Raw genomic sequence first — 18,153 nt, forward strand, 5'->3', positions numbered from 1 at the left:
AATGCATGCAATCATCGCTTCCTAGCATGCCCGACCAACCTTGCTTCTCATTTGTTGCCATCAACATTTTCGTTTCTTTCTCATTGGGTGCCCCAAGATAGCCAGGACCAAAGACACAGATGATCACTTTGGCGAATCTATACACCAACTCAATTAATTGTAGTATCTTCGCCAATGCGAAGATATTCGTCGGCATAGTCAACCAGAATGGCATATGCAATCACCTGCATAGCTGCCGAGTTTTTTTGTGTGTGTGCTAAAACCCTTGAATTCCGCGGCGTTTTTTCTTTTGTAAAAAAATCGAGAATTGGCCTCGCAAGCTTCTACTATTTTTACGAAGAGGGATCGGCACATTCGATACCTTCTTCGAAAGAGGTGTGGCGGATACGTAGGTGACACCGCGAAATAGTCTTGCATCAGCATCATGTTTCCGAGATGGCGGTTACGAGAGATGCAAAGGCAGCCGATAGTCGATCGTCGCCGTCTCTTTCTGTTCCTATCCTCGAACTCCTTCGCGACAAGGACCACCACCACCATCTCCCGCCGATTGTTCTCGAGCAGCGTCTCTATGTCTGAGACGTCGGACGAGGACGAATCCTCGAGCAAAAATTCCTCGCAAGTGCTCGAATCCATCTACAAATTGCAACTGAGCTCGCATCAGCGAAAATCGTTCGCTAAATCTAACTTGAAGGGCTAGAAAAGGACTCACCGGCGGATTCGGGGCAGGCGGCGACCAAAGGGTGGCTGGGCGCGGCAGATCCGCGGTGCTGGCGAAGTGGCGCGGTGGACCCGGGTTTGCAGCGGCCCGACAGTGTGTTTCAGTGGGCGGATATGGCTGGAATCGAAGGCGGCCGGTGGTTGTGGATTGAGGGAGAGAAATGCAAGCAGGCTGAAATGTCCCCCCGCCAACTGCCTTTTCATTTTGTAGGGCACCAACGGGGCGGGGGAAAACCTGCGTTTTTGCGGGTCGGGCGGCAATTCACACTCAAAATTTTTTAAGGGCCGGGGATGTTTAAGATGTCCGTTCAAATCGTTTGTTTTTTTCATGCAAAACTGTAAAACTGATGTGCAGTTTGACGCGATATAAAAAGTTGTACGGGAGAGATGCTCTAGCTTAGGTGAGCATTCACACGTACCTGAGCATTCACACGGTCGATGCGAGCTTGTCGTAACTCGTGTTTTTCTTGTTATTATTATTATAAAAAAGAAGGAGGAAGGTGACAGGGACGGGGGCATCGGAGTGAACCTTCCGCGAAGTTTCGCGAGATGTTGACACGACGCTGCGAACTGGGCCAGGTCTTGCTTGGAATCCACTGGTACTGCATCTGATTGGAAAGGAGTGCCTTGGCTTGGATTATATCCAATGTGGGGCTCTTGGCTGGTGTAGATGTGAAGCACTGCAGTGGTGGACTGCTTTTGGCTCGTCAAGAGCAGCAGCAACCATCATCAGAGCTCGGAGGAGGCACCACCCAACACACTCCGGAATCAAACTTAGCCAGTGGATGCAAGCCCTCCATCTCCATGGAGGAAGATGGCGGCTTGGATGCTGCAAGCCTGGCGGAGGCGCTGCAGCTGGTCCTCTCGGCGTTTCGGGCCATGGAGGGACTGGCCGCCCAGATCCACTCCTGCCACAGGACCCGTCGGAAATGGGAGCTTAGGAGGTGCCGGTCCAAGGTCGCCGACCCGGATCTGGACCTTCTCATCGCCCATCTGCTCCAGATCTGGAGCATATGTGCCGGCGCCTACCCACAGCGTGCCGGCGACAAGGCTCTGGCTCTGCAGGCCAGGGACGCCGTCCACTTCATGGAGGCCCTGCAGGACAAGCTCCAGTACGGTAAACTTCAACCCAGCCATGGATCCAAGCTCCTTTCCGCTCTGAGGTGGTGTGGTTGCAGCCGTCTTCTTGTTGCACTGTTTGCGTCCAAGCCAACCCACAGGGTCATGAGGGGCATCAAGGTGGTGAATCAAGAAACTCGCAAGATTGGCATCCTGCTGTATGGGCGCAGGCTCAGCTTCCAATTCGCCCATGCCTGATTCAGGCAGGCAAGTTATTCAGACTGGGGTGTTTGTTGGGCGCCACAAGGAGAGGGATGACGTCGTGCACATGCTCATCAAGCCATGCGCCAAGGTTACTGCACCTGACATGATGGTTTCCATTGTTGGTACTGCAGGAATTGGGAAGACCACGCTCACTCAGATGGTATTCAATGATACAAGAGTTGCCAAGCATTTTGAAGTCAGATGTTGGGTGTCAGTTTCCACTGGTTCCAACACAATGGAGCTCACAGCCGAGATCTTAAGGTCAGCCCAGCCACCTTGGGATATATCTGTTGACAAGATGGTGGATTTTCAAATGATTCAGTCCGAGCTCCGTCGACTTGTTACATCCAAGAGGTATCTCATTGTTATTGATGATGTATGTAATGGCATGGACGAGATCTGGCTGGACATGATGCCTCCTCTACAGTCAGCAGATATTGGTAGCAGAATTCTGGCAACTTCTCGCATCAACACTGTCCCTCACTTCCTCGGTGCGTCGCAGCTATACCCTGTAAATCCGCTCAGTAGCGACGATTGCTGGGCCATGCTCAAGGAACATGCTTTTCCAAGTGGGCGCGAGAATGCCTATCCAGATCTTCACCCAATCGGGAAGCAGATTGCTGTAAAAATCAATGGGTCACCTCTGGCTGCCAAGCTGGTGGGAGTTTTGCTGGGAGATACAAGGACCAAAAATCACTGGATGAAGATCATGAAAACAGGATTACAAGACAATGCTGTTCTACCTGCCCTGCGCTTGAGCTATAAGTACCTACCGGTACACCTCAAGCGGTGCTTCGCATATTGCAGTTTGTTTCCACAGAACTATAAGTTTGATCCAGCACACTTGTCCCGCCTTTGGATTGCCGAGGGTTTTGTTCAACCACAAGGCACGGCTGACAAAAGGATGGAAGACATAGCTAGAGAATATTTTGGTCTGCTCCTTTCACGCTCATTTTTCCAAGAAATCAAGCTTGGATCCAGGACTTACTACTTAATGCATGACTTACTCCATGATCTTGCAAAGTCTGTTGCAGCAGAGGACTGCTTCCATATTGAGGATGGCATGAATTGTGACATCCCATCAACAGTGCGCCATCTGTCGGTCACTGTGAAGAGTCTAATTGGTCTCACAAGCTTCCCTGGGCTAGAAGAGCTGCGCACCTTGTTAATCCGACCATCACTTCTGTCCTCCTCCAGTTGCCTCCAAGAAGATTTTTCTTTGAATTTAGAAAATATCTTGTTGAAGTGCAAACATTTGCGTGTTCTTGATCTCAGCGGCTATAACTCCAAAGAGTTGCCTCATTGCATTTATGACTTACTGCACCTCCGTTACCTATCTATCAATGCCACCATCCAAAAACTTCCGGAGTTGATTGGAAAGCTTCTGCATCTGCAAACATTGTGCATCACTGGGAAATGTTCCCTTGAGAAGCTTCCTGCGAGCGTTAATATGTTGGTCAATAGCGGCATCTTATGGTTGAAATAAAGTATACTGCAGGAATGGTAGGCATTGGCCGGCTAGCAAACCTCCAGGGATCACTTGAGCTCCACGTTGAGAAGAGGGAAGGGCGCAAACCAGAAGAGTTGAGGAACATCAATGGTCTTCATGGGTTACTAAATATAAAATGTCTAGAAAATGTTTCAGGCTATGAAGAAGCCCGCAAAGCTGAGTTGAATAAGAAACTTTATCTTAATTCTCTGAATTTGGAACGGAGCTCAGCTAGTAGAAATAGCTCCCCTCCTGCTGATGAAGAGGTGCTTGAAGGTCTGCGGCCTCACCATGTCATAAAGGTACTTCATATTAGAAGGTATTGTGGCGCAGAAGCTCCCAGTTGGCTGCAGTCACTGCAGCAACTGCGTTCCTTGCACCTTATCAATTGCAGGAGTTTGTGTATCCTTCCTCCATTGGGAAATTTAGGATCACTCAGATATTTACACATGAAGGAGATGTGTGCAGTTGATCAAATTGGACATGAGTTTTATGGCACCGGTGATGTGGCATTTCCATCTCTAATTGTCCTTGAATTTGATGATTTCCCGAAGTTGTGTGAGTGGGCTGGCATAGAGGACAAGAACTCATTTCCATGCCTTGAAAGGGTAAGTCTGATGGATTGTCCAGAATTGATCAAAATTCCTTCAACCAAGCTACTCGTGAAGTTACCATCAAACGTACACGGTTGATACCATATATGAGGCTTGCACCCTGTTCTTCAAGTTCAGAAATGCTCCAGCTGGATGTTTGCACAAGTTCTGTCATCCTCAATAGATTACTCTACAAACATCATATACAGTCCATTGCAGTGTTAAATATAAGTAGGGCTGAGCAGCTTGCTGCTGCTGAACAACTGGGGTCTCTGGTATCTCTGCAAAAACTTCAGCTCTCTTGGTTTGATCTTACTGACCAGACTCTAAGAAGCTTTCTCCAGGATCTGCCTTGTTTTTCTTCTTTGGAGATTACAGACCTTCCTAACATAACATCACTTCCAGTAGCAGGAACTGTCAAGTTCTGCACAATGCTCACTGAGTTGTGCATTCGCAACTGTCAATCGCAACTGTCAATCGCTTTGTTCTCTATCCTCATTGCAGTATCTTGCTTCACTAAAATATCTGGTGATCGAGAGGTGCCCTGAAGTAACTGCAATATCATTTCCTGTGAACTTTATGAGCCTTTCATATCTGAAGGTGCTGAGAATGTCGTACTGCACGGAGCTTCAATCTTTACCGGATCTGCCGTCCTCCCTGGAAACACTTCATATCTTTCGGTGCCACCCTGAATTGTCCAGGCAATCAAGAAACATGAAAGGGCATTATGTTGAGAAGCTTGCAGTTGTGCCTAGTGTATCGATTGAGGAACAGAATATTGTGAAGGTATATATAAATTTCAAGCCTCTGTTTTTGCTTATAATTTTGTATGTGTTTGTGCATGTTCATGAGAAGCTTACAAACATCTAAATATCAAAAAGAAAAGGCGAAAGGGAGGAAAAACCCTGCCTTTTTTTTGAAGAAAAAATGTAAGGGAAGTTTTGCACTCGAAGTAGGTGGGAGACTCGAACCCAGGTGGCTTTGGTGGAACCATCACACTAGCTGTTACATTAGGAGGGTCTCCCTCATCTGGGAATTTCTTAGATTTTTAGTGACTGGGAGAGATTAACATAACTAATTATTGTAGGAACACATCTCAAATGGTTGGATTAACCCAGTGGTTTGAGTTGTTCAGCCTTGTTTTGCTGGTCCATTGTTCTTGACCTTATGGAATCCTGGTCCTAGTCAAAATATGAGTTATTTTACAGCTCATGTGAAGTGTTCATTCCAGTCAGTTGTTGTCACTTGACCTTGCGAAATTGGCATTTCAAGAGAAGTGTTTGGTTTTGTAGCGCATGATTAAGAAAACCATCAAATGATGGAAATGTTTTGAGGAGGTAAACTCATAAAGATGCAGTGGCATATTCAAAAGCTTTTATAGAAAATTATGAAAATCTGAGTGCAGAAAGAGAGCTGCGATCACAGGTAAAAACGGAAGTATTAACAGTTTCCATATATTTTATCAGCAACTTCACTATTGATCTTTACTCTCTGCTATAGCGGAGGCCTTCAGCGCCCTCTGCAGTTAGTTCCCTGTGATATCTTGTCACGTTCAATCTTGAGAGACATGTCTGATTGTAATCTATGTTTACAGGATGCTGAAACGCTGGAGGCAACAAGTTTGAAGTATCAACTCGCCTTGTGATAGTCAAAGGGATATCTTCACCATTGTACTGAAGTCCCGAAATCCAAATCAGCCGCGCAGTCTGGCGAAAATTTGTGAATAAATGGGGGGAAAACCAGGCCGATAGAGCTGTGCAGAGCAGCAGTTCTCTTCCGCCTTTGTCGCACCCTTTCCCCCTGGTTCTTGCAGTTGTAATCGCCTAGCATGTTCAACTAGCGGACTGTTTCTTTAAAAAAAAAATACAAAAACTAGTGGACTGTTGAGATCTTGCTTTTTATCAGAACAATTTGCTGTACTTTTGCTTTTGTTGTGTTCTATGTAATTCGTGGATTGTATTTGGATATTTGGAATCGTATAAACCTGTGTGGTTGTGCGGTGCTGTGTGCGCTAGTTTAGGAGCTTGTATTCAACCAATGTAATGTTTTGGACAAGTGATTTGCTGTTATTTGCATTTGCACGGCTAGACATCCTATTTTTTATATCTCGGATTTTTTCTGCACATATCTTCTTTCCGCTAACTTTATAACATATATTTCTGTAATTTGTATATGCATACTGCTTCCCACTTTACACGAATTTCATCGACGAGTGATGGGAAATTTCTAAAATATTATCTCACTGGGCTTGCCATAGATTTTCAGTTTTGTTATTGTCCACTAATTTTGCATGTAGTTTTATTTTCTATGCAAGTAAAATGATTTATTACATAATGGACATGCATTGGTGCAGTTTTGACAAAACATTCTCTATCATTCACTCAAAGTAGTTATATTGGGTATTCTTTGCTGCACCAGTCTTTCCCCACCTGGTCAAATATTATCGTTATTGTCGCATTTTAGCATTGATATGCCATTCAAGTTTTAGCGCCCCCCCCTCCCCCCCCAGCCTCCGCCGTGCCAATCGCTAACACCGCACTGGGGGAGTCATTGGAGTCGCCGAAGGGTAGCATGTGCCATTGCGTAGCTCGTCGTGCGGTGGATTTGATGGAAAGGCGAAAATGGGGATGGAAGACGACGGGGGAGGGAGAGACAAGAGAGGTAATGGATAAGAGGAAGAGGAAACATATCGGTCGCCGTACGGTGGGTCGACGCGTCCGCCCGAACGTGGTGCCGCTTCGGTGGATCGATGTGTTCGCCCGCACGAAAATTCTGACATGTCATATTATATGCGTCAAGATTCGTGCGCCCAAAATCTATTGGTATCCAACACGTGTGGTCCAAGTTGATAAATGCCACACGTGTGGCACTTATCATTTAGGAAATATAATTTATCCTCCGTTATAACCGGACATGGGATCGGTTATAGTTGGCCTTATACGAGATAGAAGAGCGAGAGGGAACATGGATTCAGGGGGTACATTTAAACATCATGGATGTAAACTGGAGTCACGTCTATAGAACTAATAATATGTTGCATAGAGTGACAACAATTTAAACTTTTACGAACATGCTTGCTTTTTTCCTGACAAAGAGGGCACCCCTCCGATTTCATCATCAGAAATCACAGTTTTACAACTACTAAAGAAAGAGAAAACAAATTCAGTCCTATCAAGAGCTAGATAACCTGAGCACCTAACCAGCATCAACCCACCCTACAGCCAACAAAGGCAATTGGGCAGCTAACACCAGGTGCACAGGAAGCAAAAGCAGCGCAACTCAACGGCGCAGCTGTGCACATCATACATAGTTCCAGGTTTCACAATCGACAACGGAGTCTGAAAGAAACAAGTTCAGATAGCGATAAAATCGACATCCAGCAGACCAAGGACATTCTGGACAGCAGAAGCTTCATCGTCGTGTAGAAGAAGCATCATCCACCGCAGCAGATCTCCTCAACCTTGGATACAAGGCACACCAGAAGTCCACCCTTGCACTGCCTTGAACACTTCATCTGCTGTTTGTTCTAGAACCTTTGCCACCCACTTCAGCTTTTCTTGGTTTTCCTGTGATTTCTGCAAAATAGTACAATCACTCAGCAACCTTGCTATCATATTAATGGGTCGATAATTTTCTTATTATAAAAAATGCTTCCATTCCTAATCCTCCAAATAGCCCAGAGAACAACAGAAACACGAGCAAACATTAATTAGGTGTTTATCAGTAGAGTGAAACTTTATGTATCCAGTTTCCAAGCAAAGCATAAATATTGTCAGGTATGTCTAGCAGATTAAAAGCACATTTAACTAACAGGCTTGCTAGATTAAGTGTCCTTATTATCAGAAAATTCTACATCCTAAACAATCCAAGCTCATGGCAAAGAGGCATGCATAATCAATCAACTCACCTTGTGGGATTTTTTTTTTTACTAATCTGAACATGCATGAACATGTGATCCTGGAAAATGAATTAATGAAAACCTCACCAAGAAATTTTGGATAATGCTAAAGAAAATTAGAGATGCAGTATATGAAGTGAAGTTTATACCTATAAATTTGGATAATTAAGAAATATGACTGTCTATCAGATGTGCTGCTCCATCAGTATAATGTAGCAAAAAGAAGTTCTAAAAATAAAGGGCCTAAGGAAAAGGTCCCCTCTTTCATTGCAATCTCATAAAAATCCTAAAATTGCAGTGCCGTATTATAATTAGGATTGCCGAAACAAAATGCAATTACTCCCTGCATCCCAAAATGTAAGTCCTATTTGTTTTGTCTCGAAGTCTGACCAAGTTTATAGAAACAAATATCAATATCTATAATACTCCCTCCATCCGGAAATACTTGTCATCAAAATGAATAAAAGAAGATGTATCTAGATGTATTTTAGTTTTAGATACATCCTTTTTTTGGTCCATTTTGATGACAAGTATTTTCGGACGGAGGGAGTAGTAGATAAATACACTATGAAAATATATTTCATGATGTATCTATTTGTATTGGTTTTGTTTTATAGATGTTAAAATACTTTCTTCTACTCCCTCCGTTCGGAATTACTTGTCTCGGAAATGGATGTATATAGAACTAAAATACATCTAGATACATCCATTTCTACAACAAGTAATTCCGAACCGAGGGAGTATAAACTTAGTTGAACTTAAAAGCCTTGGCTTAAGGAAACTAAACAAGACTTACATTTTACTCTGGGCGTATAAATCTAACCAAATTGAAGACAGAGGATGGGAAAAGGAGGGAGCTCAACATTAGTCGATACCTTGAAAAATCAGTCAATAATGTTGACTCTGGGGATTGAGTTAATCCTTGCCCACGTAGGGCTTGTCCTATCATGTAGCTCCTCCATAAGCGTGGGGTGGCATCCTTTCAACCTAAGAGATTTCAGCGTCGCTGGTACGGCGTCGTCCGGGAACGCGCGGAACTCGGTGCAATCAGAGATCTCCAGCATCTCGAGGGACTGCAGTTTCTGGAAGAACATCTCAAGCTGCCGATCCGTCACGACGCATCGGCTCAACGAAAGGCTTCTGGCAGAAGAGAGAAGGTTGATGCTTACTTCACCGGGCCCTGCGTAGCTCTTAATGCTCAGGGCGTGGTTATCCCTGGCGGGATCCTGGAGGAGGAAATCTTGCTGCAGCCGCTCCACCGCCTCCCCGTGGATTTCCAAAACAAAAGAGGCCGACGTCGACCTCGAGCAGGGGTACATGTGCAGGTAAGAGTTTTCGTGCTCTATCTTCAAGTTGATGACGGTGGATGGGATCCGTGGCAGGTGCTTCAGTTTGGGGCAGTTAAGGATGTGTACCTCTTGGAGGCGAGGGAACGCGTCGCCGGTGGAATCGACGCTCCACTCGGCCAGATTGGGCATATCATCCAGCTCAAGTTTCTGCAGCGACCGGAGAACCCCGCCTCTGCCGCCCAAGAGCATGCGGTCAATCCGACCGACGGAGCGCATCTCTTTGATGTGCAGAACCCTGAGGTCAGGCAGCTGGTTAAGACATGGAAGCACCTTGCAATTGGGGCAGTTTATGAGATGCAGCTGACTCAAGTTTTTTAGGTGGTTGCCCTCCAGCCAGCTAGGCGATGATGTGCCCTGGTACCTGCGGATGTGCAGCTCTTGTATGTTACGGGGTGGCCGGAGCCCCTCAAAAACTTCCTCCTGTGAGCGGATGGAGCAAGCTCGTTCCCCCGACCATTCAAACTTTAGGACCTTAGCATGCTCTTTCTTTTCAAGGCGGGCTTTCTGAGCTTCTTCCTTTCTGGCGACCGCGTGAAGCCCCTTCACGGTGATGGTGCCGTGGAGGGAGTTCATTCCGGCAAGCTCTTGGAGGATGACATGCCTCTGTCCCTTGTCAGCGCACAACTCGATTGACCCCTGGAGTTGCTTCAGCCTTCCAAGGTGACTTGTCATGCCAATGTACTTGACGGGCATGTCGAGGTGCCTCAGATTGATCAAGCTGCACATGCCATGAGCTGGGAAGCCCTGATCAAGCGTGCATTTCTTGCCCAGGGACAGAGTCTGCAGATGCAACAGCTTTGTAACGGCGGCAGGAAGGCTCCTGATGGTATCCGGGAGGCCTAGGTACCGCAGATGTTTACACTTGCCGATGCCTTTTGGCAGATCGACGATCTGTGTGCCAGCCAAGTCCAGCATAGTGACGGCCTTGAGTTGCTCGGTTACTTCCTTGTCAATTGCGGAGCCCTCGAAGACTAATAACGTCTTCAACTTGTTAAGCACAGGGTTTTCCATCTCCTTAAGCTTAGCCAGGGCATGGCATCCTCCACCGATCAGGGATAGGTGCCGAACACTTTCCGGGACTATTGTAGGGCTGCTGGTAAGATCCTCATGGCTAAACCTGTGGAAATACTTCGTGGGCAGTGACAGGAGCATCGAATGGACCAGCTCAGGAAGGACAAAGTAGGTTCGTCCGTCTTCCTTGATGGATTTGAACAAGGACCTCGCCTGTAGATCTCTAATGTACTTTTTCCCTATCTCCACATTCCCGTTGTCGTCGCCGCGGATGATGCCATTTGCTATCCACATCTTGACGAGCGTTTCAGGCTCGAACTCCCACTTGTCCGGGAACATGCTGCAGAATCCCAAGCAAGATCTCAGCTGCGGCGACAGATTCCAGTAGCTCCATGCATCGCCGGCGCCGGAGTGTCCTGATCCCGGCTTTAAGAGGCCCTTCCAGCCGCTCTTGCTCCTCTTGTCTGTCAGCTTGCCGACGGCAGCTTTCGCTGCCGACGGTGAGCCCCTGAGACACACCGCGACGCTTTGGATAACATCGTCGAGGAGCGGGGTCTCTGCATGCTCGTCCCCGAACGCCGTTTGCTTCAGCACCAGCGCGAGGTCGGCGGCGCCGATCCCGTCCAGCACGATCCTTGTCCCGGCGCCGAGCGCCCTGACGCACATGTTTGCTTGGCTCGTCATCAGGATCCTGCTCCCTGGCTTTCCGCCTTCGAATGAGGCTAGCACGTCCTCCCACATCGTCTTTGTAAGACAATAAGTTTTGGGGAATCAGCACAACCCTCTAGGGGTGGCTTATCTCATTATATATAATGGATGTGTTACAATACGTACAATATACGTACATAAGTACAGAAGCTATACATAGTCTAACATCCTCCCTCAATCTTAGCCACTTTCTAAAGAACTGAGAAGGGTAAGATTGCGCCTACAAGTCTCAAACTGTGGTAGAGGTAAAAGCTTAGTGAAGATGTCTGCAAGTTGATCCTTAGATGAGATAAACTTGATCTGGAGTTGCTTCTGTGATACACGTTCCCGTACAAAGTGATAGTCAACTTCAATGTGTTTCGTTCGGGCATGAAATACTGGATTTGCAGAAAGGTATGTAGCACCGATGTTATCACACCAAAGAATAGGAGGCTGTGGTTGAGACAAACCCAACTCCTAAAGCAAAGACTGCACCCAAATAATCTCTGCAGTAGCATTAGCCACAGCCTTGTACTCAGCTTCAGTACTGCTACGTGACACAGTAGCCTGTTTCCGAGCACTCCAGGCGATCAAATTAGGGCCAAAGAATACTGCATAACCCCCCGTGGATCGCCTGTCATCTGGGCTACCAGCCCAATCTGCATCAGAGAAGGCCGAAAGGACCCGAGAGGAAGTCGGCCGAATATGCATACCAAATGTCAGGGTGAACTGAACATAACGAAGAATGCGTTTAACAGCAGCCCAATGAGTATCTCTGGGAGCCTGAAGATACTGACAAACCCTGTTAACAGCATAAGAGATATCTGGTCTCGTGATCGTCAAGTACTGAAGTCCACCAACAATGCTCCTGTACTCTGTGGCATCCGCAGGAGACAAAAGCTCACCATCAACAGCTGTTATCTTGTCGGTAGACGACATGGGTGTGGTGGTCGGTTTGCACTTCAGCATGCCCGCTCTTTGTAACAACTCCAAGGAGTACTTCTTCTGCGTAAGGACAAGACCAGTAGCACGAGAAGTGACCTCAACTCCAAGAAAGTAGTGAAGCTTCCCAAGATCTTTGACCGCAAAATCAGCACCAAGAGAGCAGACAAGAGCATCAGCAGCATACTGAGAAGAGCTGACAAGGATAATATCATCGACATATACCAAAAGATACATAGTGACTTCTGGCTTCTGTAGAAGAAATAATGAAGTGTCAGCAGTGGACGGCACAAACCCATGAGCACGAAGGGCAGAGGCAAGGCGGGCATGCCAGGCACGAGGAGCTTGCTTCAAACCATATAGTGCTTTGGAGAGACGACAGATATAGTCAGGACGATCAGGATCAGAGAAACCAGGCGGCTGTTTCATATAAACCTCTTCCTCCAAAAATCCATGTAGAAAAGCATTCTGCACATCAAGTTGACGAAGTGACCAACCACGAGAAACAGCAATGGAGAGAAGAAGCCGAATAGTGGTAGGCTTGACGACAGGACTGAAGGTGTCCTCATAGTCAAGACCATGGCGCTGCCGAAAACCGCGAGCAACAAGTCGCGCTTTGTAACGCTCAATAGATCCATCCGAATGCTTCTTCACTTTGAATACCCATTTTGAGTCAATAACATTTACCCGTGGTGGTGGAGGAACGAGAGTCCATGTCTTGTTACGAAGGAGAGCATGAAACTCCTGCTCCATAGCCTCTCGCCAATGTGGAATGCGCAGGGCAGCCTGATATGAGCGAGGCTCAGAAGATGGATCCGCAACAGCAGCAGCCAAACAAGCAGCCAACCAAGCAACCGTACCATCCTTACGTTCCTTAGGTTTGAAAATGCCACTGCGACTGCGTGTATGTGGTCGGGACACAGGAACCACCGAGGTCGACGGAGCAGCCTGCAACGGGCTGGAGGACGGCGACGTTGACGAGTCAGCCGGTGACGAGGAGCCAGACACAGTAGCCTCGGGCTCGGTCGGCGAAGAAGGCCGGCCCACCGGCGAAACCGGCAGAGCAGACGAAGCAGCTGGCGACGCCGGCGTCACAGACCGGGCCGATGGCGAGCCCGGCATAGTGGGCCGTGGCGCGGCCGGTGTCGCGGGCCGATCCGCGGATGAAGGCGACGTGAGGACGGCGTCGCGGACCCGAGCTGCAGGCGAAGACGGCGTGACGGGCCGAGCCGCGGGCGAAGACGGCGTGACAGGCCGAGCCGCTGAAGACTCGGCGGCCGCTGGCGAAGAGGGCCGAGCCGCTGGAGACTCGGCGGTCGCTGGCGTAGCGGACCGAGCAGTGGAGATGCTCGGCGCGACGGGCTCTTCGGGTGACCATGCATGGGCACGCGAATCGATGCCATGCAACATAGGGCGATCGACGTGCCCATCAGAAGGCGGCGATGATGATGGTGAATCCTCCAACAGCTCCAAACGAGCCCCACGTCCGGTTCCTGCACCATGGTTAGGTAACAGCAAAGGAGAGTATGCAACATCATCAAATTGGTCAGAAGCAACAGAGGATGAATGCAGAGATGGTGGTTCGACAGTGGACACAGGAAGTTTGGCAAAGGGAAAAACATGCTCATCAAACACGACGTCCCGAGATATATAGACACGATTAGTGGGAACATGAAGACATTTGTAACCTTTATGAAGAGAGCTATAGCCAAGAAAAACACACTTCTTAGAACGAAACTCAAGCTTGCGCTTATTATATGGACGAAGATGCGGCCAGCAAGCACACCCAAATACCTTGAAAAAGGTATAATCAGGTTGTTCATTAAGGAGAACCTCAATGGGAGTCTTCATGTTTAAAACACGAGTGGGAGTACGGTTGATGAGAAAGCATGCAGTGGTGAAAGCATCACTCCAAAACCGAAACGGAACAGATGCATGGGCCAAAAGAGTAAGACCAGCTTCAACAATATGACGATGCTTACGTTCGACTGAACCATTCTGCTGATGTGTATGTGGACATGCTAAACGATGAGCTATCCCAAGCGACTGAAAGAAGGAGTTGAGGTTGCGATACTCGCCCCCCCCAGTCCGACTGGACATGAACAATTTTGTGCTTGAGAAGACGTTCAACATGTTTTTGAAACTGAACAAAAATATCAAACACATCAGATTTGCGTTTAATAAGGTAAAGCCAGGTAAAGCGACTATAAGCATCAACGAAACTGATATAGTAATTATGACCACTGACAGAAGTCTGAGCAGGACCCCATACATCTGAAAACACAAGTTCTAAAGGATGTTTCACCTCACGACTGGACTCCGAAAAAGGAAGTTGATGACTCTTCCCCTGCTGACAAGCATCACACACTGCTACATCTTTATTACTAGACAAACTAGGAAGCTCATGACGACGCAAAATATGACGGACAATAGGTGTGGCCGGGTGACCAAGACGAGCATGCCACTGTGACGGAGAGACCCGAACTCCACTGAAAACACGGGCGACGCCAGGATGCTCCAGACGGTAGAGGCCCTGGCACAACCGCCCACTAAGAAGAATGTCCCTCGTGCCCCGATCCTTAATAAAAAGATCAAAAGGGTGAAATTCACAAAGCACATTATTATCACGTGTGAGTTTAGGAACTGAAAGAAGATTACGGGTCACAGATGGAACTCGAAGAACATTGCGAAGCTGAAGACTCCTATTGGCATGTCTAGTGAGAAGAGATGCTTGACCAATATGAGAGATGTGCATACCTGCTCCATTGGCGGTGTGGATCTTGTCGGAGCCATGATAGGGTTCACGAGTGTGAAGCTTCCCCATCTCGCTGGTCAGATGCTCTGTCGCCCCAGAGTCCATGTACCAGTGTGGATCGATGGAGTAGGACTGAGTGTGTCCCTGTTGCTTCTGCGGCGCGGGACGATCAGCCATGGCGACCTGACGGGCATTGTTGCGTGTATCTTTGCCGTCATTGCCAAGACCAAGGAAGCTTCGCTGGAAGCGCTTATGACACTTGGAGGCCCAGTGCCCATCGCGGCCACAAAGCTGGCACACACGTGGACCGCCAGCCCCCGGTAAGGTCGCAGTAGGTGGGGGGGCCGAGGCGGGCGACGGTGGCAGCCCCAAGGGAGACCGGGGTGATGAAGAAGAGCGGCCACCCTTGGTGGCGGCGTTGGCCGAGAGGGAGCCAGTGCCCCTGGAGCGGCGTGTCTCGACCCGTTGCTCAGTGAGAAGGAGCCGAGAGAAAACCTCGTGTGCCAGCATGGGTGTCGAGTTGCCCCGCTCGTTGATGATCTCGACTAAGGCATCATACTCCTCATCAAGACCATTGACAATAAACGAGTTGAACTCGGAGTCGGTGAGGGGCTGTCCAATGGAGGCCAATGTGTCGGCGAGGCCCTTGACCTTGTTGTAGAACTCAGTGGCAGTGGAGTCAAGCTTCTGACACTCTCCAAGCTGACGACGGAGTGCAGAGACACGAGCCTGGGACTGCGCTGCAAAGGTTCGCTCAAGGATGGTCCAGGCCTCATGAGACGTCTTCGCGAAGACAACAAGTCCGGCAACTGCCGGCGAGAGCGACCCCTGGATGGAGGAGAGGTTCGCCTGGTCCTGCCCCGTCCAGACGCGATGGGCCGGATTGTAGACCGGACCGTGCACGCTGTCTACCAGTGCGGGTGGGCAGGGAAGCGATCCGTCGACGTAGCCTAGCAGGTAGTGACTCCCCAAGAGCGGGAGAACCTGCGCACGCCAGAAGATGTAGTTGTCGGCGGAGAGCTTGATGGTGATGAGATGACCGAAGTGAAACGGCGGCGGCGAAGACGATCCCATCGAGGGGGCTGCCTGGGGTGCAAACACCATGGAGGCAGCCGGAGGCACCGAAGCCGATGCGGGAGGAGGCGGGACCGCAGCCAGGGCGGACGCCGCAAAGCTCGCGGCCGGGTCGGACGCCGCAAGGCCCGCGGCCGGGGCGGACGCCGCCAACCCCGCCAGCGGGGCGGTGTGATCCGCTTGCGGCAGGAGCGGCGGGACGACGCCCGCGGAGTCCGCAGCGGACGGCGGCGCCGCGGTGTGGACCACGAGGTCGCGCCCAAGCGAGGGCGCCGGCGGCGTGGAGTAGACGGAGCCGATGCTTCTGGTCCCGATCGGAGCCGGAACGGCGACGGCATCGAGCGGGAGGTTGAGCAGAGCCGCAAGAGAGGCCGGGAGGAACCCCGCAGCAGTGGAACCGGTGGTGGCGGCGCTCGACATGGCGGCGGTGAAGGGGGCGGCGGCTGCGGCGGCGGTGCGGGTATTAGGGTTTGGAAGCGGAAGCGATCGTAACCTAGCGTGATACCATGTAAGACAATAAGTTTTGGGGGAACCAGCACAACCCTCTAGGGGTGGCTTATCTCATTATATATAATGGATGTGTTACAATACGTACAATATACGTACATAAGTACAGAAGCTATACATAGTCTAACAGTCTTCATCTTGTCCCCATGTCATTGTCTGATTCATTGTTGCACACGTCATCAAGCACAAGCAGGAACTTCTTGGAGCTGAACCTTTCACGAACGATCTGCTGGAGATTGCTGAACAGCATCCCGGCTTCTGCTTGGCATGTGGTTCCTTCCATGGACTTGCAGATCTTTGCTAACAGGTGGGTGTTGAGGAACGTGTTTGAAACATGCACCCATACCTTCAAATCGAATTGTTCCGCCACTCTGTGGTCGTTAATTGCCCGCCGAGCCATCGTGGTCGTCCCGGAGCCGCCGGGGCCGACCACGGCTACCACATCCATGTTGCGGCGGTTGTTGCTGCTGCTGGGCTGGTCGTTGAGCAAGGCTGACATCAGCTGATCATACTCCTTGGTGTACCCAACGAAGAGCTTATCCCCCGGCAACGGCAGCGGGCCCGTCGCCTTCTTCTCCATTGGCTCGCAGGCGGCTTCTCCAGCAAAAAGCTGCAATTTCTGATCAATTGTGGGCAGCTTCTTCCACACCTTCTCGAGCCGTCTGAACGGCTCGTCCTTGTAGACCAGCTGCCGGCCGGCTCTCCTCGCGGAGTAGGCGAATTGTGTGAGCTTGTTGTGCTTCGCTGCCAAGTTGGCCAGGAGGATGTCCTGGTAGAGAAAGGCATCCAGGACGCCCTTCACCTCGTCGATGGCATCTATGAGCTCACGCGTCGTCTCGTCGTCGTGGACGCCGCGCCGTCTCTCCATGATGGGCTCGGCTTTCTTCACGATCTCCTCCAGCTGAGCACGCTCATCGACGAAACGCTTGAAGCTTCTATACCGGCCATACAGGAAGGATTTCGTCACCTCTGCGAGCTCCTTGATGACCGGCGACAGCCCCCACCCGGTAACAGTTAAGGCGGTGGCCGGCATGGCGCTGCGCCGATCTGTGGTAACAAAAAAAGAGAAGGAACTAATGATTTGTCAAAACTACGTCTAAGCTGCTGGCTAGCAAGTAGGTAGGCGATCAGGTCGCATGGCACTCACGGATCGATCAGCAAGGACAGGAAGAAGAGGATCGATCGAACATTAGCTTTGCTTCACAGCTCCAGAGGAAGGAGAAACCAGATCTAGCAGCTGCAGAGAGTAAAGCTTCTGCTCCAAAAACAAAAACAAAAACAAATGTGCAGAGCGAGCTCCATCAAATTATTGGTGCAAGGCGAGTAGAACGAAATAACCGAGCATGTGCGAGACGCAGGGTGTGCCCCATTGCACCACATAAGAGACACTCACTAGAAGCCATTTGGCATGTGCGAGCGAAACACGGCGCGGCGCTTGAGTCAGAAAAGCTATGCTGCCTTTTCACACCTGTTGGAGCTATCGTGGCCATCCCTTCGGCATCTGACGGCTATCACCATGGGAGAGCCCTCAGGCGTCCACCCCGGTTATTCGGGAAAAAATGAACAAGTGGGGGAAAGATCATATACCATGGTGCCCTCGTTTGTTCATAATTTCATTTTTTGTCAAATATTTTATATCTCCGATATATATGAGAGGCCTAGGATACAAGTGTCCTACTTGGACACGAATCCATATCTTACCTAACTACAATACAACTCAGAGTCTAACTGTAGCCTACCTTGTACAATAATATTCGATACAACTCTAACAAACTTCACCTTGGCGAATATTCTTCACCACCTTGAAT

The 18,153-nt window shown here is 49.2% G+C and overlaps 2 protein-coding genes and 1 pseudogene across 4 annotated transcripts; 1 reads left to right on the plus strand and 2 right to left on the minus strand.

Annotated features, from left to right (window-relative positions):
- The first annotated feature begins 1,374 nt into the window (after positions 1–1,374).
- Positions 1,375–6,225, plus strand: LOC123043194 (putative disease resistance protein RGA1; annotated as a pseudogene). The gene is made up of 2 exons (XR_006419079.1): positions 1,375–4,908; positions 5,717–6,225. The product of XR_006419079.1 is annotated as a putative disease resistance protein RGA1 (transcript).
- Positions 6,226–7,093: 868 nt separating this feature from the next.
- Positions 7,094–11,121, minus strand: LOC123040069 (putative disease resistance RPP13-like protein 1). The gene is made up of 2 exons (XM_044463008.1): positions 8,896–11,121; positions 7,094–7,697 (listed from the first exon to the last, which is right to left on the minus strand). The coding sequence occupies exon 1, from the start codon at positions 11,119–11,121 to the stop codon at positions 8,905–8,907; it is 2,217 nt and encodes a 738-aa protein (XP_044318943.1). The 3' UTR covers positions 7,094–7,697; positions 8,896–8,904.
- Positions 11,122–16,359: 5,238 nt separating this feature from the next.
- LOC123040070 (disease resistance protein RGA2) lies at positions 16,360–17,749 on the minus strand. 2 transcript variants are annotated; one of them, XM_044463010.1, is made up of 2 exons: positions 17,493–17,749; positions 16,360–17,392 (listed from the first exon to the last, which is right to left on the minus strand). In XM_044463010.1, the coding sequence occupies exon 2, from the start codon at positions 17,376–17,378 to the stop codon at positions 16,479–16,481; it is 900 nt and encodes a 299-aa protein (XP_044318945.1). In that variant the 5' UTR covers positions 17,379–17,392; positions 17,493–17,749; the 3' UTR covers positions 16,360–16,478. The 2 variants fall into 2 exon arrangements, with proteins under 2 accessions (XP_044318945.1, XP_044318946.1); XM_044463011.1 differs by having other exon boundaries at positions 16,360–17,418.
- Positions 17,750–18,153: the final 404 nt, after the last annotated feature.

This window comes from Triticum aestivum, chromosome 2B (genome assembly GCF_018294505.1).
Source record: "Triticum aestivum cultivar Chinese Spring chromosome 2B, IWGSC CS RefSeq v2.1, whole genome shotgun sequence".
Taxonomy (NCBI): domain Eukaryota; kingdom Viridiplantae; phylum Streptophyta; class Magnoliopsida; order Poales; family Poaceae; genus Triticum; species Triticum aestivum.